The sequence below is a fragment of the Sparus aurata genome, chromosome 13, assembly GCF_900880675.1.
Source record: "Sparus aurata chromosome 13, fSpaAur1.1, whole genome shotgun sequence".
Classification (NCBI taxonomy): domain Eukaryota; kingdom Metazoa; phylum Chordata; class Actinopteri; order Spariformes; family Sparidae; genus Sparus; species Sparus aurata.
Window position 1 is genome coordinate 17775219 of NC_044199.1, and position 27062 is coordinate 17802280.

The 27062-nt window shown below is 43.2% G+C and overlaps 1 protein-coding gene across 5 annotated transcripts; it reads right to left on the reverse strand.

The window, feature by feature from the left end:
• Positions 1-3357: 3357 nt before the first annotated feature.
• On the reverse strand, positions 3358-26727 carry mark4a (MAP/microtubule affinity-regulating kinase 4a). 5 transcript variants are annotated; one of them, XM_030436920.1, is made up of 18 exons: positions 26025-26726; positions 22877-23074; positions 21603-21656; positions 16750-16798; positions 16321-16386; positions 13327-13397; positions 13177-13233; positions 12383-12619; positions 10041-10160; positions 9849-9948; positions 9616-9725; positions 8456-8642; positions 7885-8096; positions 7313-7416; positions 6310-6594; positions 4632-4714; positions 3928-3972; positions 3609-3797 (listed from the first exon to the last, which is right to left on the reverse strand). In XM_030436920.1, the coding sequence occupies exons 1-18, from the start codon at positions 26076-26078 to the stop codon at positions 3733-3735; spliced, it is 2097 nt and encodes a 698-aa protein (XP_030292780.1). In that variant the 5' UTR covers positions 26079-26726; the 3' UTR covers positions 3609-3732. The 5 variants fall into 5 exon arrangements, with proteins under 5 accessions (XP_030292778.1, XP_030292781.1, XP_030292777.1 ...); XM_030436919.1 differs by having other exon boundaries at positions 7885-8111; XM_030436918.1 differs by lacking the exon at positions 4632-4714 and having other exon boundaries at positions 3358-3797; positions 26025-26727.
• Positions 26728-27062: the final 335 nt, after the last annotated feature.

The window sequence follows — 27062 nt, forward strand, 5'->3', positions numbered from 1 at the left end:
CCTCTAAAATACCCGGTGGAGTGTAGTCACTGTATTTCACTCAAGCCTTCCTGCTTGTCTCTGTGAAAGGGGGGGAAGGACCTGGTGCTGCATTTAGCACCATTTCTTTGTATCAATTTATGTCTAAAAACGATCGCGTCTGCATTTCACAAAGCTTCCAATCCTAGGTGTGCATCATGTTTCATTTTTTCCCCCAAAACCCAAACTCTGAAGTCATGCAGGATTGCAGGTTGATTTTTGTTCCCCATTGTCACTGACAGAATCTGCTTTAAACTAGAATTACTTCCCTTGCTCTAGCTATAAATAAACCTTGAGCTCTAAGATATATACTATATTCATATATTTTATATACAGCCATCAACTGACTGATATAAATCCTGTTTTTTTTAAATGATATTATTCTAAAAAATAAATAAAGTACCTGTGCAAATATCCACAAATTGAAGTGTTTCACATTTAAGACATTGGCGCCCTCCAGTGGCTAGTTCTGGGTATTACCTATACAGGTACACTGGAAGGAGCTGATTCAAGTCAAAGCAAAGTGCATTGAGGTCTATATTACCTAATGCTAATATACACCACAATGAGAAACGTCCAGGGAGAGGACAAGGACAGACTCGGACTTGGTGTCTGCTTCTCACCTCGAGGAGGACAGGTCAGCACCGGTCTCCCCTGTTGGGCTCCATGAAACAGCACACACCAAACAGGACTGAGAAGATGTCATACATGGGTCTACATTGTGAGAGTGTGGATGATGGCTGAGTGTCTCCCCGCGAGAAAGCAGGGTCTCAAACAAAGAGCAGAGGAAAGCCGACCGCTCATTGTGACGATAGAAAAAGTGGGTGGTACATACCAAGGTGGTGGACAGCTAAGGTTGGAGTCCCTGTTAAATGTAGGGAGTCGGGGGAGTTTTAAGATGGGCGGGAGAGGAAATGGAGGTGGTTAAGGGGGGGTGTTTTGGGTCACCATGAGCAAAGCCACAACTGAGAGAGATAGTATTAACAGTAAATCAGCAGCCAAACAACATGATCTCTGTAGCCTACGGAAATATCACAGTACGTTATTCACTAAAAACAGGGAGGGAGAATAGAAAGCTCTCTCAGTTTTTTCTGTCTCTCTCTTTTTTTTATACATTAAATATGTACTGTATGAAGGCGCTGGGGGTTGTTCACTTTAAAGGCAACTGGACTAACAAAAAGAAAACACTGTGCACACTGCCTTCATCGTGTCTTTCCAGATTCAGAAAACTCCCCCCCCCCCCCCGATCCCCACAGCATCAATAACGCAGACCAGTTTGTAGACTGTGCCGCCAAAAGGAGAGGGTGGACATTTGGATGTGTGTGTTTCTCTGAGTGTGTGTGTGTGTGAAGGTGGATGTGCAATGTGAGAGGTTTCGCTTGCTTGGCTGATCTGCTTTTGGTGCTTCCCATCAACGTACTAGGATGATGGCTGAGGTGAGATCACATGGCACAGGACAGAACCAAAGAATTGCTTCACACTAAAAATAAAACAGATTGACAGTATCTCTGTTATTGTGTGGCAGGACAATGGACAGATTTCAAGACCGCACACGCCTGCTTGAAAGATCTCAACAGTTGAGGGCATTGAGATAGAAAGATGCTTTCAAGTATGTGTCTCTGCTGTCGTGTCTTCAGTACAATACTTTTGAAGGAAAGTAAAAGGATGAAATGGGTAAGGAGGTTAGAAAATCCAAATGCTTAGAACAAATGCTACTGGCGACTACCAGACAGAGCTGACAGACCATGAATCCAGCCAACCAGAGAGCAGCATGTGTGCATCAAGTCTGTGTAGGCCTCTCTATTCATTCCGTAGAGAGCCAGCATAAAAACTAATAAATAACAGTTTAAAAGTTATATACCCTTACAGTAATAGGTTTAGTTTGTAAAACATAATAAAACTGCTGCTCTATGCTAACAATCCGTGGCCTTAGTTAGCTACCTTTAGCTAATTAGCTCATGGGATCTAGAGTTTGCCTGGACTGAGAGCTCACTGGGGGAGTCACCACTGGCGACGGCGTTCAGCAGAACTGGGTTTAGCAGCCTGAGAGTGAACACAGCTAGGAGGAACTGAACTGAGACCTAACACAACCTCAAAGAATGACGGAGGTCAGTTTAAAGACAGGGGACACAGTATGGAGATGATTTACAGGAGAGCGGCGACAGTAAAGGTGTGAAGTCGCAGATAGTGGGATATCAGCAGCAACCGGAAATGGCGTGTCGAAATGCAAACATAGCACCTATCTCCAAGCTGAAACTACAGGGGCGATCAGACTATATCCTCACGTGGTACAAACTGGTATTAGGAGACAGGACAGGCTGGGGCTAGCTGGTTAGCATGCTAACTTCAGTGGACATCTCTGCAACACAGACATCTTCACTTATTTCTTCACATTCATTAATTATTTTAAATATTTGAAACTAAAATTCTGGTAATATCTTACAACTTGCCCCTTTAACAAAATAAGTTTTATTAATTTAATTTTGCTAACCAATGGGTTTGTTTCTCAATATAATTCTAATTATAATGTCATTTCTGTTTGTCCCATGCAGACACTAATGTGATTAATAGGCAACAGATCTGCTTGTTAATGAAATGGAAGATGTGACTGGCTTTTTGTATTCCAGGTCAGCTTCTGATTGGCTGCTTCAGAGGCCTGTCAACCCTGCTCCCACTGACCCTAATCCAGTGCAGGCGTCACTGCTGTATCTACACGAGTCAAACCAATGCAACCCTCTGAGGCCGCTTATCTGATGACTGAGTTGGACCATCTCCACGTTTGTGCATGTTGTTGTTCTCAGGTGATAAAGAGTCAGCAGATAATCACATCAGGGAAAAGAAAATGAACGGTGTGCGTAAAGGTGACATATAAAACAACATTTGTTAAAAAAGGACTGGCTGGTTGATGACGTCCGATACAAGAGATGGTGTTTTTCTGTGTTGGTGAAAGTGACAGTGGGATAATGATCAGAGCAATAAATAACAAAATAAAGAGTCATTATGGCTAGAGTAGCAATAAAAAATATTCAACTAGATTCCATCTGATCCAGGTCCAGTGGGTGCAGTTGCTCAGTGAAGAACTTGGCTGAGCTGGGTGGGGTGATTGGGTAGAGGGGGGTACTTCAGTTTTGTGACTTTTACGGGTCAGGTGTGCATGTATCTGTGTGTGTGTGTTTGTGTGTGTGTGTGTGTGTGTGTGTGTGTGTGTGTGTGTGTTTGTGTGTCTGCGTGTCTGTGTGTGTGTGTGTGTGTGTGTGTGTGTGCAGGTGGGGTAGTCATGAAAGAGACAGAAGGAGAAGTCTTTTCTCTCGGGTCCAGCCCCTCACCCCTTCTTTGCTATTTTTTTTTTTTTCAGCAATTATTTTCCGCCCCTCCCTTTGCGCACACACATCAGCACTCACTCACACAAAAACACACACTGGTACACAAACACACCCTCCGTTCAAAGTTCAAGGTCCTTAGAGATTTGGGTGGCAATGTCCCGAAAAGCTAGCGGTGCCCCCCAGAGTCGCGTGTAGCGCACCCCGTTAGAAGTCTCGGAGGTGCCTGTGGAAAGATGGCACACCTCGGCCTCGAAAGCCACGCGGCCCCCTGCCACGCCATGGGTGCAGGAGAGCAGAAAGGGGCCGGCATGGTGGACCTGGCAGCCACAGCCGAGCGCCGCCTCCCGCAGAGCCAGTACCACCTCCGCAGGGTCCCGCCGCACACCGCCTCTCAGATCCCAGCCACGTCCGACGGCCCGGGGCTCGGACGCTTTTTGATACCCAGGTAGATGGCAACTAGAGACAGGAGGACACATCAGAATAATGTTCAAACATTGGACCACAGCTGTCTTAAGACTAAAAAAAGCAAATAAACTATCATCTGTTTTCTACGTGCTGTCTTTGCAGCTGGAACACATGTACTAACCTTGTGACCGCAAATCTCCTGATTCCCTCAGATTCATTTGTGACCCTGTAGGACAAACAGGCATGGTGAGAGGTAATCCACTACAGCACGACAAGCCTTATGATCAACCCATAACTCTCAGATGAGATGGCATACAGCAGTGGATATCACACAGGGAGACCAAGCAAGCATCGACAACAACAAGCACGTGATGTGCAGAAAGGTGTGTCCTCACCTTATAGGAATGCACCTTCACCGTTTCTCACTCATAGTATTTACATCATGCATCTATAAACGCAGTTCTTGACATGTAACTACTTCTGCGCGTAACACTACACATTCCCAATGAGTCTTCTTCACAACACATGGAATAAACATTTAATGGCTGACCCATGAACCACAGATACAAAATGAAACCATAAAACCATTTCTAAGGGTAGATATATCACAAAAGACTAGTTAAATGACATCGATCCTGAAACTGAAAAGCAAAAACAACGATAAATGAATATTTCTTTGCGCTACCATGCTTGAAAGCAAGTGTGTGGGACCTTGACAGTATGAAGATGACTGACAAGTCATGCAGACAAGCAATAACTCATAGATAGAGGTATGAAAAAAGTCAGCAGGCATTCATGGACTTGAGAAAAATTCCCGTGTGACCAGGCAGACAGATGGAGCAGCACAGGCAGACAAGAAAAGAAGCGAGAGACATGGGAACTTACTAACTGTTTTTGATCCTTGTGGAAGAGTACAACCCGAGACTGATTTGTTTGAGCCCTGGCGCTTGGATGGGTCAAGGTTGACCCTGATGCCATGACAGGGGAAGCACAACAAGATAAAGATGGAGAAAAAGAGGGTATATGGGGTAAGAGCGGGGGGGTGGGGGGGTTGGGGGGTGGGGATAAGAGAGAATATAATTGAATCACAGGAGAGCAAGTGGTGGAAAAGAGCGCAGCGCAGGAGCTGATTGGCAAGGATAAAGCTGAGGTTTGATAAGATTAGACATGTGTGATTATGACGACTGGGACGGAGAGGGGAGCAGAGGATAATCCAGGGCCACAGAAGGGCTTGCCAAAAGGCCTGGGTGAATAAAATGTTCTGATAAGCATGGATCCATACCCAGGCTGTGCTCAAGCTGAAAGGAATCACTGGCAACACTACATGATGTCACATCACAAAGTTGATTTCCTTGGTTTGATTTAATGTGAATCTTGTCTTCTGAGGACATATTCTGCATTTGAGTCGATGCTCTTTAGATCAGCCTATAGTCACTGAAACAACAGAACAAACCATAAACTGCAAAAATTATAAGCTATCAATAACAGGGAATGCAAATCGCAGGGCCCTCGTGCCCTGGGGCCTAGTTACAGAAACAAGTTGGAAAACACCATACAAAAGTTGTAAATCCTATCTTCTCTCAGTTTAGGACGACATTTAAGATTTTTAGTATTATAGTAACATGTTTAGTAACTGTATTTAGGACAACGCCTAACTCGTCTTAGTATAGGAGTATTACATATTACAGAACTGTCCTAACTGAAGAAGTTGTTATAGGAATCTTAAGTTGAGATGGCATTGAACCTGTCCTAAATTAAAAATAACTGCCAAAAATAGAAGCACACCTGCTGTAAGGTCTGTATGACAATGACAATAAAGCAGAGGAACATGAGCACCAAAATATATGATTGAAAGGCTACTCAAAGCACAACTGTTTTAGAAACCCGTAATGTGTACATGTAAACCTGTTGGAGAAGCTAATATTGATATTAGCCTATTGGAGTCGCTAAAACTGTTGTTAGCCTATTGGAGAAGCTAACACTGTTGTTGTAACCTGATATAATATATAAAATATAAAGCTAAAGTCAAGAGACTATTTGCTAAGCTTAGCTGAGAGACTGGAAACAGAGAAAAAACAGCTAGCCTGGCTCTAATGAATCTCATTTGTTTAATCAGTACAAAAACATAGTTAAAACGTTAATGAGCTTTAAAGGTGCCAGTAGGCTCATTTAATAACCTGTTTTGGAGTTCTTAGCTGGCCTTTGCTTTCAGTATTAGTACAAAGCTAAGCTAACAGACTCCTAGCTGTAGTACCTTCATAGTAAATGGACAACAATTAGAGTGGTATAAATCTTTTCCTCCAAACAAACTGAGATCTTGACAAAATGAAACAAAATTCTCAGCTAAAAAGGTGCAAGTGTCCAAAATGTTGAGCATTTTAAGGTGCCAATCACTGATCTGCCGTGATGCTACATTTTAAAGACCTGACATTTTTAAACACGAGTATTTTCCAGTCAATGAGAGAACTGCTTCCGACCTATCACACCTAATCAACAAGAATACATTAACGCAAACTGGTGTTTTTCTTCTCCCGTTGCGATATACAACGTGGCGTGCATCTACCTGCGCGTGAGTTTCGAGGTCAGCTTGGTGAAGAGGTTGGAGGTTGCCCTGGTGCGGGCATGTGGCAGAGGGCTGGCGTCATGGTGGGACAAGGTGGGTGAAGTGGGTGGGGCTGAGTACACCGGGGGCCCGCGGTCCCTCAGCTGTCCCCCGTGAAAGGTGCTGCGGATTGTTGAGCCGCGGGTCAGGCGGCATCTGTCTGAAGAGGAGGAGGAGGAGGCGGCTCCGGCCCCAGAAATGCTGAGCGTGGAGGGAGATGCTGCAGTCATGCGGTGGCCCAGAGAGCTGCAGGGAGGACAGGGAAGTGATTGTGTTACTTTATAATAATCTTTCGTATAAGCTTTTTGTATATACTTTATTTACATATACCCCCCATTTCCATACCCTTGGTTTAAATGCTACCATTCATAGCTTCATTGGATAAAACCCCTTTAAGTAAAATGCGGGACTATTTCAAGTATCTATGGATTATTTTGCTTTAAAAGCTTTCACACACATTGGCTTTCTCCTGGTACCGGCTTCCACAGCAGACTCTGCTATACGTCTATATAACATTGTGTATAAGCTAAGGTGGCTCTCAGTGCTTTACAGCTAACAAAATGGTAGAAATAGGTCTTCTTTTGTCAGATTTTGGAAATGTGGTCATAGTCTTGGTAGATCTGTACAAACTGAGTCGGCAAATGTCCAAACACAAAATGTACTGAGAAATTCTATTTCAGTTTTTTCACACGTCCTCCTTACAAAAGAGGAGCGGAAGGTGTTGAATGCTACCACTTCAAGTAAACATTTTGAGGGCAAAGTAACTGGAGCATCCATCCTACACCTACCTTTTAAAGTTAATGTACGATTTGAGCTTTTTGTCTTACTGCTTTCACAACAGATCCCTGTTCTGCGCGCTGACGTGGCTCCATCAAACAGTTGGTACCTGCTTTAACGTCCACATCGTTAAAAGATGTGCACTGAGAGATATGAATTTGAATAAACCTCTAAGACAAAGTGATACCTGTTGTCTTTGCCGTTCTGCAGAAGAGAGTGTCTGTCAGCGCCCGAGCGGTCCGTGCACACATATGTATTCCGGCGTGTCATGGCGCTTCCGGGGATGTTATTCTACAGAGAGAGCGCAATAAGGTCAGAGGTAGATATTATCCAAGAGTCACTTTGATATTCAGTGGAACCAAATCTTCTATACATTGCTACAGTGTCACCTTCAGTATACACAAGGACAATGTCTCATTATATGAATGACACCGACACAGTTACTAAATACTAGGGGTGTAACACAAAGCAGTATCTTTTTATTCTGCAAAAATATCTGCTGTATTTGTCTACAGTCAGGTTAGACCTTAAAACACCCTTAACACATGTTATAAACAGAGGGTAGAAATAATATTACAGTAAAATGAAACAGCATAAATGCTATGAAAGTAAATCCATAAACATATCATTAAAAAGTGATACGATAACTGTTGATCCTCAGTTCAGGAGCCCTGTGTGCAAAAAACCCTGGGCCCCCTTTGGACCGCCCCTTGAGACTCATCGTCCCCTCCCTACTTTTGGAGGAGATCTATCATTTACCGTGGTGGCAGTCATGTCTTTGCGGCGGTCTGGGATCTCAGACTTGTTGGGGTTGTTGGCACTGCTGACCATTGGGCTGGAGGGAGGGAGGCTGTGGCTCCCCATCACGCTGCAGCTGGCCTTACGAGAAGGCATCCGTCCCTCCCGCAGCTCCCGGTCGCCCGTGCTGGTCGGGCTCCGTTTGGGGTGCATGACGGGCATGGAGGGCCCGCCTTTGTTGTGGAGGACAGCAGAGCACAGACACACAGGGACTCGTATAAGGAATATTCTGAATATAGAGCAGGGATTGCAACATATAACCCAGCCATAAAGCCAGCCATAGCCTGATGTTAGGAACAATAACCAAATAAGTGCTTCAACCAGCAATGAGACTCCAGGCGAAGACATGTTTACATCATCCAGGTTAACAGTGCATCTTACCTCAACAACTCTTGACAACACGTCTTTATGTCTTTCTTCCCCGTTATCGACCAACTCACAAGTGATTTTCATTTCAGATGAAAAAATGTGTTTTAATACATGTATAGCTCATTCAGAGATGAGGAATTATGAAGTTAGAGAAGAGACTCACAGAAGTCGCTGTGTCGTCGCTGCCTGTGGTAGGTGGAGGCACTGCGCTGGGTCTTGCTATGTGAGGAGGAGGTGGAGGAGGAGGAGGAGCCAGTGGCAGAGGAGTGCTTGTTGGTCCCGTTGGTGATTGGGCTTGGTCGTACCCTAGCCAGGGACAGGCTACTAGCTGTGCGAGCCTCACTGCCCTCCTAAAACGTCCCAGTGATATCGGAGAGAAAGGTGTCAGAAAGTGTGACACAATGTGGCAAGAACCAAAGACAGGTGATTGAATATACCAGCGGGTTTCAGTCTCCCTTGTATCAATTCAACATTCTGATAAGAGGGTCAAGGTATTGACCAATCTACCAGCTGATAATTAATTTGTGTGAAGATGTGTGAAATTTTTTCCATTTTATTGATGAGCGAGGAAGATGTCTATACAATGACAGATGAGTTGTAAACAATTTAATTATTCATTCTAAATAAGGTGTACATGTCTCTTTGGTACTTTGTGTAATTTGTCAAACATTTTAGAGGATACATGGTCAGTTTAACGTCACGGGAGATTCCAGCAGCTTACACAGAAGGATTTAGACAGAAAGAGTAGAGAAGCTCCACAAATCTAATTCCAAATATTAGGTGATTTGAGGGGTCCCTGGATTTACTTCAGGGAGGCTTCCAAATTTAAGGTTTTTTTCCCAAATTTTAAATGTGTCTGAAAATACACATTAACATGAATCCAACATGTTATTAGCAAACATTAAGTCATAAAAAAGTAAAAAAAAAACAACCATATCGGTGAGCTAGTCAGCTACATATTACAGAACATATTGGCCAGTTATCTGTATTATTATCCCAAGTGTATGAATATTCATGTCATCCACAGTGGATTGTTTCGTAACTATCAAGCAAAGACTCTGACACCCCCTCCACCTCAGAAACCACTGGAGAAACTGCAGAGACTGAAGCTAACACGCCTAACATTTGAAATGCTACGACTGCTGCCGATTTATTTATAAACGGCACTATAGGCCAATGTACACGTTACTGTAGGCCCAATTTAATATGCAACAGAATGTATACAGTGTATGTAGTTGGGGGTCCCTGCTCCATCTCTATCAGCTAAAAACTTTGAAGACCCCCCTGGCATAAATGAATACAGCGTAGATCTATATGACTCACATCGCCTTTGCGGCCCAGCAGTAAGTAGGTGGCGGTGACCTCGTTGTACTTCTGATTGAGCAGAGAGTCCTTGATTTCCTCCGGAGTGAAACCCATCCCGACCATCACCTCTGTGGAACACAACAACCACATATGACAGGTAAGAACAGAGACCGACATGCATCTTACACGGCTTCCAGCCACACTGACCATGTTTGTTTGCAGCTGCAGTGACAGTGTCCGAGCTGACTTACCAATGCGGGCTGGATCACTGTAATCTTCAACAGGTTCTATATGGGGCTTCAGATCTTCCCCGTCATACCCTGCATTTATCCACTTGTCCTTCATGACTTGCTGTAGAAACAAAAAAAATGTAATAAAAGCTTAAGTTTGAATTCCGCAAGAGCCAAGTTACGAGTTAGGCGCTGTGTGTTTGGCACCCTCACCTCTAGGGTGCAGCGCTTAGAGGGGTTGAGCACCAGGAATCGGCGAAGGATCCCCTCACAGTCTGTGGACATGTAGAAAGGGACACGGTACTTCCCCCTCAGCACGCGCTCCCTCAGCTCCTGTTGGCCATATCAGTCATGTTACACGTGAAGCACATTTCAAAACACAAACCAGGAGCCAGCTGCAATTTTCTTTTTTTTTTTTTAAGCCTCTTCTATGGGGCATTTTTTTTGCCTTTATTTTACAGTGATAGTAGAGACAGGGACAGTTGAAGTGAATCGAACTATGAACGCTGCGGTTATATGGTCGGCTGCCGGACATCCCTACTATGCCTTCAAATAAACATGATTGACGAACTCATTCCAACCCAACCCACTCATAACAATCACTTAGGTTTATACTGATCTTTGAATCAAAACACATATCCAACACTACATAAAAGTGTTTCAGCTCTGTGATGAGACCAGTCTGATGTAATGGTGTCTCTTGCATAAACGTGTAAATTCCCAGGTCCCTCACTGCAGGCAGTATGCTGGGGTGCGGGCAGATATGAGAGGGGTTAAATACACATTTGTCTCCACCCTCTGGTAGAACTCTAGGGGGCCATTCATTGCCATCTGCTGAATTTTTTGATAAAAAAATACTATTTTTAGTGTATTTTTTGTTAACAGCAGCTGTACTACAGGGTACAATGGCAGTACAGCATGCAAACAAAGAGAAGACACAGAATAATGTTTCCACTATACTGTATATCAGTAGGGATGACATTTGGAATCGAAATATATCTGGTACTACGCACATCTGAGGTTATTCACAAACAAGTTATATCTGTTCTTATTAATCTTGAACTTTTCTGATAACCCTCTAAATGTTTCAGTGTGAGAAGTCCTCTGAGGTTGCCAGGGTCCGCTGACAGACAAACTGCATGAAAAGCATCATGAAGCCATATTAACAGTGCCCTCCTCTCTTCTCTGTCAATACAGATGGAAACAAGTGGGATCATTGAAGTCCCATGATTTTCATCAAGACCAATATAAAACATACCGTACATACTGTAACTGTACATCGTCCGCACATAACACACACACACCAGCTTTTTGATCATAACTGATAAAGAATGAATGGCTCTAAAGAGTGATGACTTCAGCTAAAACCCTTCAGTGCCAAAGGGATTTCTGAACATTTTCTTTACAAGCATTACATATAAATCCACTTCGTGATAACAGCAATAACTGTCTGTTATGTGTTACCAGAGGATGAAGATACCTTTTTTGAATAATGTAGAGCACAGCAATCGACCCCTCATCTACAGTCTGTGCAATTAATAACTGCTAACGTTACATGGAAGTCAGCAATTTTCATTTAATAATTACAGTGTGTGTGCCGTACAAAATGCTGTGGCTACCTTTCTTTTAGAGCTTGACTGATAAATTGGCCTCCCACAGATATATTGTATCTGCAACTACATATTTATATGTGATATACCACGATCAGCCACAACATTAAAACCACAGACAGGTGATGTGAATCAAATTCATCATCTCATTACAATGCAAGTTCTGCAGGGAAACTTTGGGTCCTGGATCTCATGTGGAAGCCACTTGACATGCAGCAATCACTCAAACGCCGACTACACCCCCTCATGGTAACCCCGCTCCCCAGTGGCAGCACAGGGTTAATTCATCTAAGGGATCGTTATCAAAAAAAGTTCATGTTATGTGATATGCATTGCTTTAGATTTGTATGCTCTCAAATATCAATAATGGCCTAAAAAATCAAGCATCAGTCGATCTTAAGTTTCTCTCTTTCAAGGGTCTATTTTAATTCACTGCCATCTTTTATAGGAAAATATATTTAGATGAATTTTGTTCTCATAACAATATATTCAATATATTAAATATATTTTAAATAGAAATAAGATTAAGTAATAAATAAGTAATTTAAGGATTCAAGTAAATTACAAAATGTGAACTGTAAAGTAACTGAACTGAGTTATAAAGCAGCCAATATGAATACTTTGTTTCTCTAACTGGAAAAGAAGAAAAGGAGGGGAGGGGAGACAACAGTCCTGGACCATATTCAATACAGGATGCCATGACTACACGTCACACACTGAGCCATGAGGGGGCCACTACGTCCCTGGATTTGATTCAGACTATCAAAGTACCCCAAAGAGCAGAAAAGCTTTCAGGGCCATTCTATCAAACTGTATGATCCCCATTCAGCCCCAGAATTCTGCTTTAAACTACATGATTTTCAGACAGTACAATACAACGGTATACACTGGCTTCAGAATGCAACCAGACAGACTGATAGTCCCTCTCTCCCTCCATCCACTTGCCTTCAGGTTCTGCCCATCAAAAGGCAGCGAGCCGCTGACCAGTGTATAGAGGATGACTCCAAGACTCCAAACGTCCACCTCGGGCCCATCGTACTTCTTGCCCTGGAAGAGCTCAGGGGCAGCATAGGGCGGCGAGCCACAGAACGTGTCCAGCTTGTTGCCCAGCGTGAACTCATTGCTGAAGCCGAAGTCGGCTATCTTGATGTTGGCGTCGGCATCCAGCAGAAGGTTCTCCGCCTGAGTCATACAAATATGGATGCAGAAGAGGAGGAGGCAGGGATGGGTGGGGGGGGGGGGGGGGGGTAAGGAATGTGTACGGAGAACAATACGTCGGGGGAGGAAAGGGGGGAGCAGCGGAGAAAAATGATTGGATGGGGAGGAAAGAGAGGAATGAGAAAGTAGGAGGACACAAGAACGGGAGTTGTGATGGAGGAAAAAAAGAGAGCGCACATGAGAGACAGATGGGGAGGGGGGTGGTGCTTGCGTGTTGTCCAACAGCACAGATACTGGACATGACTCATACTGCACATACTGTATGTCACTGTGTGTATTCAGTCAAGTAATAATCCATGAGAACAGGAGCAGGCTAAAAAAATCTGCCTCTCCTCTCATCAGTGCTATCCTGTGTGATTAGGATGTGAAAGGGCCCTTTTCACAGACACAGATTAAGACTAGTCCCAGATTATAACTTTCCGTTTAGTGTAATCTGTCAGTGAAAGAAATGTCCTAGTCTTGGACTAGCCTTAATCCACCGTCATGGGAAACAGCCCAAAACATCTTCTGAGCACTCTCACCTTCAAATCTCTGTGGACAATGTTCTTCGTGTGGCAGTAGTGGACAGCGGAAACAATCTGTGAACACAAGGAGACGGACAAAGCTGAAGTGCTGACGATTAATGTGAGGGTTGATACAATGTGGCATCAAAAGGCGGGGTGTATTCCTACCTGTCGAAATTTGGCTCTGGCTTCAACCTCCTTCATTCTCCCATGAGACACGAGGTAGTCAAACACTTCACCTGTGAGTGTGGACAGCACAGACAGGTCAGGCAGGTCATAAACACAAGAAGCTTTATAGCCTTCTTATTTGATTATACAGTGCTCATATATACAATCAATTCCAATCACATTGTTCAGTTATTATTAATGAGGGTGTCAACTTTAACTTTATTGTCCTCAAAGGGGCATTTGTCGAGTAGCCACACAAAACAAAGAATGTAGATACAGCAGCCTGAAAGGAAACATTTTGGGAAATACACTTTGTCACTTTCTTGTCCAGAGTTAGGGTTAGGGTTAATAATGGATATATAATGAGAACTTGATATAGCGTCAGAGTTGGGACCTGTTCATTCCAATGAAAGCTGCTCAGTGACGCATGTAGCCAAAAAGTCAGATCTCTCGAGTATAAAATCACAGATTTCCGTGTTGTTGGGCCCATAAAGTATGCACACTGGAGACTTCCAGTTTAGCCCTTAGTTAACTTTGCTAGCTCTTCCAGACTTTCTAAATGTCATCTGACCACAAGGATCAAATTCTGGTAGTCAAAAAAATATTTATCCATCTATCTATAGCAGCTTCTTTAATAATGTATGCTTGGGAGAAAGTATTTTGGGCCACTTTGCATCAGGTACCATTGCAATTACAGGGTTTAGGTAATATATAGAACTATGTAGCATTCAGACAGAAAACAGCTAGCCTAGCTGCATCCCAAGGCGAAAAAATCTGCCTACAAGCACCTCTAAAGCTCATCAATTAACAGCTTACAGTGGCTATTATGATCCGTAAGTCAGTCATGTTAGGCAGATGACACGTTCAGTTCTGTTCTCATTCACTGAGACCACAGACTCTCACCATCTTTTTCATTACTGCCACATACTGTGAGCTCTCTCTCTCCTGACAAGAAATATTAGACAGAAAAACCTCTTCTCAAATGAGCGAAAAGCTTTTCAAAATCATGGAAGAAGAAGTCCTTAGGGACTGTATGAAAAATATTGAGGTATTGTTGGTGAAGCTGAATTTTATATTTCATTTTATATAAAAACAAGATCACAAACCCATCCCCAGTGTTATTAGTTTCTTTGGACTGTTTGGACTGTTGAAGAAAAGAAAGGAACTGCAACACTCTCCCCACAATATCTAAAAGTAATTTCTTTATGAAAAACAATGAAAATACAGCAGCTATCTGAACTATAGAAGTGTTAATGCTTTGGCTGCTTTGTCTTACACCCCACGATATTAATTCTACACCCTGAACTCCCAATAATAAACATTTACAGGATTTTTCTTTTTTTTCAAAACATTTCACAGGGTAGAATGAAATAAAATATACATCTGGGATTACAAAGAGATGTAAGACCCTCCCCTTCCCTCCAACACATTTTGGGGACTCCCAAAAAAACATAACCCCACCCCCTTTCTGACCCGCCACCCCTCTCAAAAAATGTCTGTACAGTCCCTTAGATGTTGTTTTAACAACCCTAAGTTTGAGTAGTTGGATTAACATGGCTAATCCATATTATGCACACTTAAATATACAGTACATAAAGACAGATAGTACATTTTGGCCTTCACAGAAATTCAGGCACCACATCAACTCCCCAATGTCTCCTGATGATCTTTTCCCTCCAACTTAAAGTGATATAGGCTTTGAACAAAGCCTCATTCGAAACTGTGTCTATGACATTCTCCAAGGTCACTGTGAGTGACCAATATTGTGAGGGCCAAAACACAGAAAAACAGGATCGGTGACAAGAGATGGACACAAATAGAAACATGAAAGAAAGAATAAAGCAGAATCCGATGCAACGTGCCAACCCTAGTCCTGAAATTGTGTTGAAAGTCCGTTTTAACAGCAGCATCATTACTGCACAGAGGCGGCTCAGTTATTTATGTTGTGGCTCCATACTCAATTAAGTTTGAATGGAGAGCCATACAAGGCCTAATATGGGAGAGTCCACTATCATATTATGGTGACTACACGCTTGCTGTGAGAGTTTGGATGGGCACAGAGTGAATTTCATTTCACTAGAAACACTACATTTTTGTTTAAATCAGTTGAAAAAGACAATGTCAACGGTGAAATGATTCTACTCTTGACCACTTCATTTTAACTTAATAAATGAGCACCGGAGAACTACTGACACAAATACATGTACACCGTTAAGACGGGACATCAACTGATTTTAGGCACTACCTCCAGACTGTGTACAGTACAAGATTAAATCAATTGCTCAAGTTGGCCAAGATGTAAAATACAATTGATTCACATTTTTCACATATCGGTGTGAGCTGTATTCAGCAGCATTAATGGTACAAGATATCATTTCTATCAATTTCCCCAAATGTAGAGGGAACAAAGCTGCAGATGTTAAAAGAATGTGTCAAGATTTTTTGGACAAAAATGCTTATCATTGCTGAGAGTTAATGTTGGTGACTGTAAATGTACGACTACAGCCAGCACACAATTAGCTCGGCTTTGTATTAAGAGTAAAAGCACGGGGAAACAACTAGCCTAGATCTGTCCAAAAAAAGGTGAACAAAAAAAATAATAATCTGCCTACCAGCAAGTCCTGACTCACTGTGAATGTACTGAGGGCTAAGTGTTGCTCTATTTGTTGGCCAGGTTGAATGACTTTCTGGCAACATCATGGTAACCACAAGAATGTGAAGGTGGATTTTTTTAAAGTTCGGACAGAGTCTGTTAGATATGGAGTGTGCAGTTTTACCAAAAATAATATTTCATACTATTCTTTTAGAGTGTACATCCGACATGGAGGTAAAAACTCGGCCGTGTCTGCAATATTACCATCGGCCACTGTGTTTGACCACATATCCAAATGGAGGAGCTACACTGTAAAATGATCCAAATACTGATCACACACACAAGAATCTCCTGTTAAACTGTACTCGGTGTTTCCTGGACATGACGGCAGATGTACTCACCTCCACTGGCATACTCCATGATTAGGTAAAGGGTCTTATCAGTCTCAATCACCTCGAACAGCTGCACTGTAGCCCGAAACAGAATCAGATTAAAATCAAATACATATATAAGCAAATCCTGCTCACATTAGAAATGATAGCACAGCCGTCTGCCTGTCTGTCTTAATACCGAGGAACCCGCTGCTAATGCTGTGGGGGGTTTTGATCCATATGGCATTTCAGCTTAATAAATCCAACCTCGTGACCTCTATACGAGGCCTGCGACAGCGCTCGCTTCAACTCGGTCAATGAACGTTCTTAAGCTTATTCAAAGCATTACACTTCCGTCTGGTCACACACATGGAAGTAAAACATACACACATGGACGCGCACACACACAGACACACAAACGTAAACCCCATTGAGTTGTACAGAGAATATGTGCCTTACCTATGTTAGGGTGATTTAAGCCTTTCATTATCCGGACCTCCCTAAAGAGCTGGAGACAGGAAACAACATTTTAATGTCTTGATAACATTAGACATACAGAAATCCGATGTTGCAGTCAAAATGTGACATTGTCTCACTTTGATTTAAGCTAGATTTGTGGCAATGATGGCATCACATTCATGGAAAATACATTTAGATTATAAATAACCATGTACTGTATGTTCTCAGGAGTTGAGTTGGGGTTTCTCAGCATTATCAGGCCCATGATCTTGTATGTACAGTATGTCCCAGAAATCACATGAACCCAGAAAACTGTCAGACTGTCATGTGAAAATGAATATGGTTGACTATTTCTTGGCAAGTATTTTCTTTTCAGGCCCCTCATTCCAGGCTGATAGTTGCAAATTTCAATACTTGAAACGAGAACAATCAAATTTTTTATTTTATTTTTTACATTTAAAGTAAAAATGACTTGATTTCCATAATTTTCACATTACTACCAAAGACAAAAAAAGTCCACTGAATGGCAGATGTTGATCATCACCAAATTGTTTATCATGAAATGTCTGAAGCCAAAAACCAAACTGTCAGCCAAATTTAACTGAATACAGCTGACATACAAACAGAGAGTGACAAGGCAAGGCAAGTCTATTTGTATAGAACAATTCAGTCACAAGGCAACTCAAAGTACTTTACAAGGGCATACAAATGACATTAAGATAAAAGTAAAAATTGCATTTAAAATACATTCAAAACAAGTAGGAAGACATCAGACAAAAGACTGATAATAACCATTTCAATGGAGGTACGAGATTAATTGGGGTCAAGAATAATGTCTTAACTTGAATTTAATTCTCTCTTTATCGTAAATTAGCAGATTAGCAAATTGTGCCTTTAACTGGTTAATTCTATTGTTTTCTGAATGCAAAATGTAGCATTCAAAGACCTTGCACCTGCAGTATCTGACATTCATGCAGCTCCTCCCTGTGGTGTCAAACTAGAGGTGGACTCAATAATTTACTGTACTGCTGGGTCACAACAACAGTCACGATTTGTCCAGAGTAATGTCTGGAGTTTAATTTGTAACTAACATGGGAAATGACCCTGCTGTATCCATAGTAATTAACATGGAAAAGACTGGTGAAAGCAGTTTAAAGGTTACATTAAATGCTGCTTGGTTGTCTATCATAAAGTCTTTATGGCACACTAATGTGCAAACAACAGGGGTAAAAAATTATAATAAAATACATTTAAAAAAAACCCTAAGAGACTGGGGTTGGACCAGTACAAGTCCTAAAAATAGCAGTATCACTTTTGGCCTCTAATATTCATCCAAATTAGAATGTGTGAGGGTGATAACGACCAACAAAACCTCCTCATCATTAAAATACGACAACAAATGGCCCACACACAAACGTGATGAATCTTCAGCCAAAAACAGCCCAACTTCTACTCTCTGTTCGAGCTCCTCTCACTACGTTTGATACGTCTTCTCCAGGGGATAGATTTGTACAATTTGCCAGAGCAGAGCAGGGGATTAAATTTGAGCCAGCTTCCCTGGTTTCATGTATATAACAGTACACTCCCTCAGCAAAAAGGACATAGCTGAAAACCAGTGGCTCTCCTCCTCATCATCAACTCCAACTAGGGAGAAAAAAGATGGTGCGATAAGCTTTTCCATCCTCTTTTTCACAATCCTCCCCCTCTCCTATTTTCCGACGTGTCTCCCTCTATTCCCTCCTCCTTCATTCAACTCCTCTAGCGGTCTTCTCTTCTAGCAGTGCCCCCAACGTCACTGTTGCCATAGCGACCCAGGTATTAAGACCGGGCTCTTTCCCAGCTTCTCCAGCTGTGCTAGAGGGAATCTTGGGATACGTAGTGCCGAAGCCTCTCATCATCCAGGCGTCCCATTAATTCCCTTCTCGTCACGGCAGGGTTGAGCGGTCAGATCCGTCAAAACAATACACAATCCCCCGGCAACATGTTCGACCCCGGTCATCGCTAATGACCGCAAATAAATAGCAATCCTGCGATAAAGCTGACAGGGATAGACACACATGCTCTGTGGCAACCAGGCTCCTGCTTTTAATTACAAATCCAGCAGATGGAAACAGATTGTATGAAAGCGTAGGTTTCAACTTGGATGTGTTGTGGCACAAAAATATACCATCATACAGAGACCTAATTAATTTAATAAATAAACCCAATTTCTTACATACATGATGTTTCCAGGTGTCCTCCAACACCAGAGAGGCCGGCAAAAAAAACACCTCCTGTAATCTGCCATTTCCTCTAATAAGAAATCCTTCTTCATGGATGTTGAGGTTTGATTTTCTCATCTGCGAATTCACTTCCCTCTTCCTTCCCTTCCCTCCTCCCCCTCTCTCACCCACCCCTCTACAGTACATCTCCCTCTTTTCCTTCTCCCCTCTACATACATTACCATCCAGATTATGCTAATATGGGCTCTTTCATGTTTTCAGTACTAAGGATTTTCTCTAGCCCACGGGTATGTAAAGAAGCCCGCTATCATCACCGGCCAATTGTGGAGTACTCTCTCCAATCAGTGGCCAATCCTTCGCCTCGCTCCTCAATCCTGTCCTAAATGTTGCACCATTGTCTACCACAGCAGCCGGTCCGGTCCAAGAAAAGCATCAAGCGGAAAGATAAATGTTGGGATTACAGCCCCTGTAAAGAATTTCATATTCTAGCCAGGTAAGGCACAGGAAATCCATTTTCTGTCATGATATAAGCACCAGAAATATGATGAGTCAAAGTATCAGGATTACAGAAAGCCAGTGATCAAAAGGGCAACAGACAGCTATGGCAAAGGAAAACAATGAGAACTTGCATTTCTGTACTAAAGCCTTGATAATACTGTAACAACCCAAGGTCATTGCTAGTGGTGCATTGTAAGTACACAGATTGAGTAAAGGTTATTTACAAAAAGAGAATGAAAAGAGACTAAATGCGATCAAAAGCTTTATTTTCTTTAATCGCAATTTATTCTGTTCAAATCTACTTGGACAATGCCATTACCTCTAAAGTGAACGATAGCAACGATTCTGGGACCCCACAATATGTTCAGTAAGTAGAATGTTTGACATAACTAAGGCGGTCCCTTTTTGAGCAGTAGTCCTTTAGGGGACCCAGAAATCCAGCTCTGCCCCTCCTGCTACTGTAATTCTACATCTCATGTGAGGAAACGCTGGTCTTTATAATGTATGTAGCAACATACAGACGTCTTCCAGTCAACCTTAATCGACACACACATACAGAACAATTATTTCATCCCTGATTTGATCCTTCTGCTGTGTTCACTTCTTGCCCGGAGGCAGAGGAGCTCTCACAGGCCGAGGGAGGTAGAAAGAGATAAGAGAGACCGAGGGGCAGGCTAAGTGAGGGAGACACTTTGGCCTATATGTGCATATAAGCATCATTATGGATAAAAGCTCAATCTGATATTGCCATGTTGTTCCTAGAACATTATAATTAATGTTGCTCCAAGACTGTCATTGCAACTGACCAATTGTGTGTTTTAACGTCAAAGCTTAGCAACTCGGCAAAAAACAGGAAAATACCCACATGGGAGATGTTAGCATTCATAACACGTAGTTAACACTGTGAAATGGTGTATTTTATCCTAAACCTGACTGGGTGTTCTTGTTGTCTAATCCTAGCCAATCATTTTTGTTACCTAAACCCAACCAACTATTCTTGTTGCCTAAATGTAACCAAGTATTGTTGTTGCCTAAACCTAACCAAGTATTCTTGTTAGGTTCAGGCAACAAAAATATTTAGTTAAGTTAAAGCAACTAAGTATTGTTATTGCTTTAACCTAACTAAGTATTTTTGTTGCCTAAAGCTAACAAACTATTCTTGTTGCCTAAACTTAACCAAGTATTTTTGTTGTCTAAACCTAAATTACAATATAGCCCAAGCAGGACATGACCCCCAATGTTCTGGGTCAGATTCTTATAATTGGCCCATGCAGTCACAACAACTTGCTTCGTGTGACTTCACTTGGCCCTCATGTCAACTATGTTGTGTCTGGGCATCTACCAGTCCAGGTCTCTTGCTCCAGATGTCAACCATTCCATCTCTTGAATCACAGTCTACTGCGATGCACTCTAAGGTTGCCCTTGATGGCTGTGGAAACGAAGTGTCCACTGCGTAGCCTCTGACCTTCATGCACAACAAACCTCGAGTGTCCACCATTCAGGCTCAGCACTCAACATGCTGACCAAGAGGAAAAAAATATGCCAGTCTATCAAAAGCATCCCTTTTGTCATACATAAGCTTCTCTGAAGATATCCCTCAAATCGCTCGGCCACCAAACCCAACATCACTGACCACCGAACAGCTTCAAAAGCATTGTGGTTTTCTTTCTTATCCACAGGAACGTGTGTTCAGGGAAGACAAATTAAGAACACAAAAAAAGGATGGGTTGGGTGACCGTGGTTTCAGAGATGAGTCAGCCCCTCTCAGGGCAGTGATTAGCCCAGAGAGGGGGAGCAGAGGTCTCTTCTCGCTTCCATCCAGTCCCTAGCACCTGCCAAACAGCATCACATCCCATGCGCCCTCTCTCTATCAGCTGCTCTCCCATTCCTGCCCCCTCTGAGGAGAAAACAGCTGAGGATAAACCTGAACCTCTTCAAGTCCCTGACGGCGCATTGGTATTTCATTGAATTACATCAATGTGGCCAACTCGTCCACATTTCCGATGCCTGGCTGCTGCTTATGCAGGCGGACAGTATTAGACACTGTAGCATGTGTCTCATTTGTGGACAATGAAGACATGATTCACATAGTCATTAACAAACACTCCATCTGTATAAACAGGATAAACTCACCTTTTGTAGGCTGGTTGGGTTCAACTGAGTTTTGTCAATGATTTTTATTGCAACCTGGAGGAGAAATAAGGGAGGATTTTGATGAGGAAGGTAAAGACATCACCATAAGAGCATTTTATTATAGCAACCTCCTTACACAATGCTCAGAAGCCTTTCTTTGCAAATCTGCATTGATTAGTTTGTTAGTTAATTCATTGGTTGTTCCAAAAAAAAAAAAAAAAAAAAACCCAAACAAATACTGTGATATTTTATTAATGGTTTCTGTAATTTTCTTAAGAACAATTGTCAAGCATGTGCTAGTTCCAGTTTTGTTTTTTTGTTTTAAATGTGAGCATTTGCTGCTATTCTTTGTCATTTATGACAGTACACGGACAGCCTTTAGGTTTTGGACTGTTCGTTGGACAAAGAAACAATATGAAGACCTAACTTTGGGGTCTGGGAAAATGGGATTGGGATTTCCATTTTCACAATTATTTGACATTATACAGACCAAGGCAATTCGTCTTTTAATAATGGAAATTATCTGCAGATTAATCGATAATAAAAATACATTTTTACAGTTTAGGAAATAACTAATAATCACCCATCAGCCATGTTTCAATGGTTTTAAGCAACCTCTTAAAAATAAATCATGTATTAAAGCTTTATAGATAAGTCATAAGCCATTTAAAATAACACATTTTGGGTTGCCCGGTTGTAAAATATCTTTTTTCCCCAGTGTTCATCTTTATCTCTTTGGTAATTATGCAATTACAAATGTTGGTGATCCATTAAGATGACACTAAGTGGTCACATGATCCATTCAGTCAAACAACCTAACATCCCAAAAGTTGTTCTTAATGGTTTCTAACTGGGCTATAAAGCTTTATTAAAAGACTTATTAAACATTTAAAAAGCAATTAATTACAAATCCTTTTATAAAGTGTACCTTATCACAAAGTGCTGCCCATTTATGCCATCATTTAGTATTCAGTGTTTAAATCTTGTCATTCATAAAGCAACTGAACAATGGATCGGAATCCTTTCTCCTACAATTACAGTTTCCTTGGCTTAAAATCAGTACGCCTTCACAGAATATAAGTCAGTCTACTAGCATGATGCTATTTGACTCATATAGAAGTGTATGTTAGAAGAGATTCAAGTAGGTGGTGACATGAAATAGTAACATTTACTTCTTTAAAAAAGAATCCTGCAAACATTAGTTTTTCTTAATCCCCTATCGCTTAATCCCCCACCCCCCTCCCACCCTGGACCTCCGCTGCCCCCTGTCTCACCTCCTTGCCCGTCAGGATGTGGCGAGCCAGCTTGACCTTGGCAAAGTTTCCCTTGCCGATGGTCTTGAGTAGACGGTAGTTGCCGATGTGCGGCTGCTCGTCGGAGCACGAGGCGATGGAATTCCTGCACCGGGCGCCCAGCGAGCGGCTGGACTGGCTGGTGGCCTTGTCTGCACGGCTGGCCCCAAGTGACACATGCTGGAAGAAAAGTGCAGAAGGGGGTTACTCACTGTGCCAACACCAATATTGCATAGAGCAGCCACAGCAGCGGGCTGGCAGAGGACCTCCAGGACTGCCTGTACCCATCGAGAACTGATGGGTCTCCAGAAGCGGAACGATGTGGTGTTGGCACCTTCTGTTTCTGCAAGCTGGTTATGAACCAGCACAGACGCCAGGACAAAATGTTTGCAGTTAACGTTGCTGCAAATCACTGATACATTCACATTTGTGAATGTCATAGGGTTTTTCTACAACACATGTCATTTGCAGTTCACATTACATGTTTATTACCTGAGTTTCATATCTCATATATAGGAGGTGGGGGGAATGGTGGTGGAGTTACAGGAGAGTGACCACAGTTCAAGACTGTGTTTCAACATTAGTAAGTGGCTATCTTAATGAGACATTTTCCAGCCTTGTTTGTGGCAGCCATGACAGGTATTTTAGGGAAATAACGTGATGTTCTCCTCATCCTAACCAAGTGGTTCTTGTGCCTCAACCCAACCAGAGCACTGGCACAGTATTATCACAACATAACATGGATATCTGAATGGAAAGCAACAGTGAGTTGCAACATAAACGAAGTTTTAAACAGTCTGGTTTTGCTGGAATGTACACTGCCAACATTTATATTTGTTTTTTGGTTGTGTAACCTCTGCTCACCCACAGATAAAATACAATGTTTTTAGGCAGCAACTCAACTGTTTTATGTGAAAGGTCAAAGGAAGTCCATGCCAGGCTGCGTCATCATCCCCAAGTGGCTAACTGTTTCACTGACATAGACTGCATAGGTAAACGTGCTTACAATAAGAAGCCCAGCTTTATATATAATCCACTGATAGACTGAGAGAGTGCCAAGGCCGTGCCACATTACCAGAATCATTCAACCAGATGTTTGTTGAGCTGAGCTACATGTGAATACATGCCCCTTCGTTTCTGGGTTAACAGCTGCTGTCCAGCACATGAACATTTGAACACACTGTTTCCATTTTGGCCTCTGTATCATTTTTCTTCACAGGTTTAACACCTGACTGCTGGAAGATGTCTTTGTGTAAAGCTAATATTCTCCCTGCAGTTTAAGGTAGCACTGAAGCTTCAACTGGCCCGCAAACGGTTAGCAGTGCTGCTGCTGCTGCATGTTACCACCTTGATTATGGACCCCGGCGCTCCAGAGCATTGTTGTGCGGTCCAAAGCTTGAGTCACAGATGATTTTCAGCCGGGAAGCAGAGCGGAGAAGAAAAGGTAGGACAACAATGTACATTTACAGAAAACAAAACCTGGATGCATTACAGTACGAAGCAGCTTCTTGTCATGTGACAAACCGAGCAAAGACACAGAGGAGGAAAGACAGAGAATAGACAGGGGGGGGGGGGAGGCAGAACAGGAGATGGAGAATACGGAGCTATCTGATGAAAAAAGAGGAGATGAGCAGAGAAAGGGAGAGAGGAATATAGGAGGAAAGAGTAAAAAAAAGGGAGCAGATGCCCGCACAGTGGTCCCTGGCCAGTCCCAGGCCCTGAGGCATCACACTTCCATCCCCCCAGCATGTCATCTTGCTCTCAGCTTCACACACACACAAAAAAACACAACCATGCAGCCTTAAGCCCCACCTTCAGACACTCCCTCCTTCCCATGCTTCCATCCCTGTTCTCACGCCCCACCTAGAGCCGGTTCAGATCCCCCCCTCTATACAATTGAGACTAGACGCGAGTCCAAACTGGAGGTGTAAGCCTAGCCTCACCTATGCCAACACAGCAACCCCCCCCCCCATCCAACCCATCCACTCGTCTGTCATCATCGCTTAATTGTGGAGTGATGACAGCAGATCCACGTCCATTCTAACGGAAGGAGCAGATCTGCATTCATAATCAATCATGCACCTCGTAAACACGCGCGCGCGCACACACACAACCAACCACACACACACACACACACACACACACACACACATCTACTGGCTTAACCATCCCTCTGTGCTGAAAGCTCTGCTAACAAACAGATGGGGGGGGGGGGGGGACTGTTGCCAGAAGTGTTTAGGGCAGAGAAATGACATAATGCAACGTCCATCACTCATGTCACCATTTTGATTTACATGGAGTTTGTACATATAGATAGATAGATAGATAGATAGATAGATAGTCAGATAGATAGATGATGCATATGCACAGTCTGTTCTATTCTGTCTGCCTCACATGAATACCCCCCCCCCCTTGCTTCTCCCCCCTCTTGTACAGCAGGCCGCTACTGTTTCCCACTGTACTGAATGTATGGCGCTGTCTGACACCCACTGGCTCTGGGGTTGGGCGCTTTGTAGGCTGCGCAGCAATGGACCGCACATCATTTTACGCAGTAATCCCCTCCGCTTCATGCGAACAGCCCAGATATCCTCTCCATGCATGTTTTGTGGCCCTCTTGCGCTCTCTTCCCACCCCATCCAATTTCTAGGGGAATACGCGCACACGAACGCGCGCGTGCACACATGCACGAACACACAGACACACTGGCAGCAGCAGCAGCAGCAGCAGCAAGGAGTACAATGTGACATCACTATCTCTCCACAGCCTTATAATAAGAGGTGACGGCTGGTTTTCAGGCTTTCTGCGCATATCCGCCGAGTGTTATCGTGTGCAGATGGACTCAATCCGAGCTGTTTGCCTGCCATCAGCTCTTCCCCCTGCGCAGACACTCAAGGTTAGCCCATTTTCAAAAGAGCCCAATTCTGCTGAAATATCCCGTCCAACATCACCTCCAGAGTCCTCTCAGCTAACGAGGGGGAGCCAGCCCTCCCCCATCCATGACCCCCATCCACACCGTGCACAAACCCAGTGAACGCCAAAGGCCACATTTATGAGGAGGTCTCCTTCACAGATGCACGATTTATCTCCTGCATGCACACAAACAGAGGCTATAGGCTGTAATTGCACTTACATGGTCTCCAGTACTCCTGTCGTTTCCAGACGGTAATGCAGATCGAGAAGACATGTTGTTTTCTTTCTCCCCCCCTCTTTTTTTCCCTGAGTAAGAATCACGGTGTGTTTGCGCGGATGATGTTCACGGGCTCCACAGACAGAATAACATCCGCAGACGCGATCCACCGTCCCGAATCAATCTGTCTCTTCTCCTGCCGGCCGAGCCGCGGTCGAGAGGAGACCTCTGCCTATCATGGCAGCAATGGGTATCTGGAGGAGGAGGGGGGGTGTCCTCAAACAAGCTGCATTCTCCACCATGCACAGTGCAAGAAATTGGGCCGTATCAGCGATGCAGCAGATGCAATGCAATGCAAATCCCGAGCATCGAATAAGTGCTAAAATGCGGTGATGTTTGGCCGGAGCCCAGCGTCTCTGTGGCGACTCTCCACCCCCTGCCTCATTTCGCCATACAAAACAAACACGGCTCCTTCTGGATGTGTGTCATCTCTGTCTGTCATGACACTGACCGATGGAATCTTTCACTTTCGCCCCGCGACGCCAATGCAACCCGCTCCCACCGTGCAGCCGCTCGCAGAAAAACACAGCTTACGGTGCGGCGGGGAAAAAAAGGCCGAAATGTTCAGAAATCGGTATTCCCGGTCGGTGAGATGCGCACCACCGTCAAGTCAGGAGGAGTTGCACGGGGACGGGACTTCCGGCCTGTGGTTTTTGAAGTAAAAGCCTTTGTGAATCGACAATAATCTGTTGGCGATGTGAATAATTCTGCAGTAAAACAGAGCTGATAATGTGACGTTTTGTCCACGCTGTTTTGGAGCAGCAAAAGTGACTCATGTCACAAAGACTGATTGTTTCTTTTGTTCTGCTGTTATTCGTTGTCTCAGGAACCCTGCACATTGCACGTTTGCACGGGCACATTTTTCACATACTGCACAAGTTATGCACATACAAGGGCATTTACTATACAAAGTATGTTTAGTTAATCCATTGGTTTTTATTATATTTTCTATTCAAATTGTTATCTTATTCTTCGATATAT

Bases quoted from the DNA above. Each gene is read 5' to 3' on its own strand.
- mark4a (XM_030436921.1), bottom strand. From the start codon at position 26,078: ATGTCTTCTCGATCTGCATTACCGTCTGGAAACGACAGGAGTACTGGA. The intron at 4,715-6,309 runs GTAGATGCACGC...TCATGGCATCAG, and splicing joins ACCTCGAAACTCACGCGCAG to GGTCAACCTTGACCCATCCA. The intron at 3,814-4,610 runs TTCTTTTCTTGT...TTATTCTGATGT, and splicing joins TAAGTTCCCATGTCTCTCGC to GTCCTCCTGTCTCTAGTTGC.